The sequence below is a fragment of the Octopus bimaculoides genome, chromosome 29 (genome assembly GCF_001194135.2).
Source record: "Octopus bimaculoides isolate UCB-OBI-ISO-001 chromosome 29, ASM119413v2, whole genome shotgun sequence".
NCBI lineage: Eukaryota > Metazoa > Mollusca > Cephalopoda > Octopoda > Octopodidae > Octopus > Octopus bimaculoides.
Window position 1 is genome coordinate 10847514 of NC_069009.1, and position 1879 is coordinate 10849392.

A 1879-nucleotide genomic window follows, 5' to 3' on the forward strand; every position below is an offset into this window, starting at 1 on the left:
TATATATATATATATATATATATATATGTATATATATATATACATATAATATCATATATATGTATACTTACGTATGTATATGTTTGTGGGTTGGGGTGGGTGTGGGTGTGATTGTACGCGAATGCTTCAACATATGTGTGTAATTCAGTCGGCATGGCATGTTTGCTGTTTACCTGCCGATCACATCTCATTACTTCTACCTTCATTCCCCACCACCTTATCTTTATTCTTCATCTACAACAACAAAGAAGCAGATGCAAGAACGGCACGAACCTCTGCTAAAACTGCAAATACTACTACTACTACTACTGCGAGTAGTAGTAGTAGTAGTAGTAGTAGTAGTAGTAGTAGTAGTAGTAGTAGAAGTAGTAGTAGTAGTAGTAGTAGAAGTAGTAGTAGTAGTCGTAGTAGTAGAAGTAGTAGTAGTAGTAGTAGTAGTAGTAGTAGAAGTAGTAGTAGTAGTAGTAGTAGTAGTAGTAGTAGTAGTAGTAGTAGTAGTGCTCCTGCATTTAGTTGATAGGGGCTGCAAGAGGGCGATTTCAACACCGATTACGAATTTGTGAAGGATTGTCTCCCTTGTGATATTCATTCTGTGCCAAAGTGAGTATGAGTGAATGTGAGTGTGCGGGGGTTGGTGTGTGTGTTTGATTGCATCTGTATAACTTTATCTGTGTAAGAGCGTTCCTGTCTGTGGAGTCCATCACTAATTATGAGTGAGTGTAACAGGATACCTTCTTATTTTTGTCGGTCATCAATCACCTCCTCTTTTCATTCGTCTTTCTTCTTCTTCTTCTTCTTCTTCTTCTTCTTCTTCTTCTTCTTCTTCTTCTTCTTCTTCTTCTTCTTCTTCTTCTTCTTCTTCTTCTTCTTCTTCTTTCTTCTTCTTCTTCTTCTTCTTCTTCTTCTTCTTCTTCTACTTCTCTTACTTCTTCTTTTCGTAATCCTCCTCCTCCTCCATTTTTCAGTGTCTTTCATTTTCCCTCTTTTATTTCTTCATAATTTATTATTTCTCTATCTGTTGCTATTTTTTTCTATCTCTCGAATATCCGAACGATTCGCATCACAACCACCGCATCGTTAATTATGTCTTCGTTTTTGTCATCATCATGGTTTACAGTTTTCGTCATGATTTTCATATTTATCGACCATTAACAACGTAAACTTCAGTAACTCGGTTTTCATCGTCAACATCACTCATTATGATAAAGCATTGTCGGATGCACAATCTTCAAGGCCATCATCATCATCGCCAACAGAAGCATCAAGACCAACGCCAACATCTTCAATATCATATTTTTCATCACATAAACATGCTAATCCCTATAATCGTCACCCGACTCATCATCATCATAATCTACTCTCCATCTCTCCCATCATCTGATTGTTTGGACATGATATTTAATATTCTCTCACAAATCTGATCCATACACGATCCAAATTTTCTTTTACAGGAATCTGGGTGGTAATGATATGAAGAAAATCACAGCAGAACTATTCCAATATCTTTCCAGCTTAACAACTTTGTAAGTTTAATAATTCATGTTTATAGTATTTCATTGAAGATATATTTCTAAATATGTAATGATGGCCATATTTCATTTTAAGCTCCCCCACTCGTCCTTCGTTATACTATCTCTCTTTCTCTATCTCTCTCTATTTATCACTCTGTCTCCAGTGGTGTGTGTCATTGTTTATGAGTAACTGTGGATGTGAATGTGTGCCTATTCCTAACAGTTGGGACATATGAGGGTGCGATACTTTACGGAGGCCATCATCCTCATCATCGCCAACAAAAGCATCACCAGCATCATCATCTTCAATATCATATATTCATACGAACACGCATGTGTTCATATATATATATATATATATATATATA

At 36.1% G+C, this 1879-nt stretch overlaps 1 protein-coding gene across 1 annotated transcript in view; it reads left to right on the forward strand.

Annotated features, from left to right (window-relative positions):
• The window catches only part of LOC106869292 (toll-like receptor 3), a 353412-nt gene that overhangs the window by 94704 nt on the left and 256829 nt on the right, over positions 1–1879 (forward strand). Inside the window, exon 36 of the mRNA XM_052978036.1 lies at positions 1452–1523. Coding sequence (XP_052833996.1) covers positions 1452–1523 — 72 coding nt within the window. The remainder of the gene's footprint in view (positions 1–1451; positions 1524–1879) is intronic.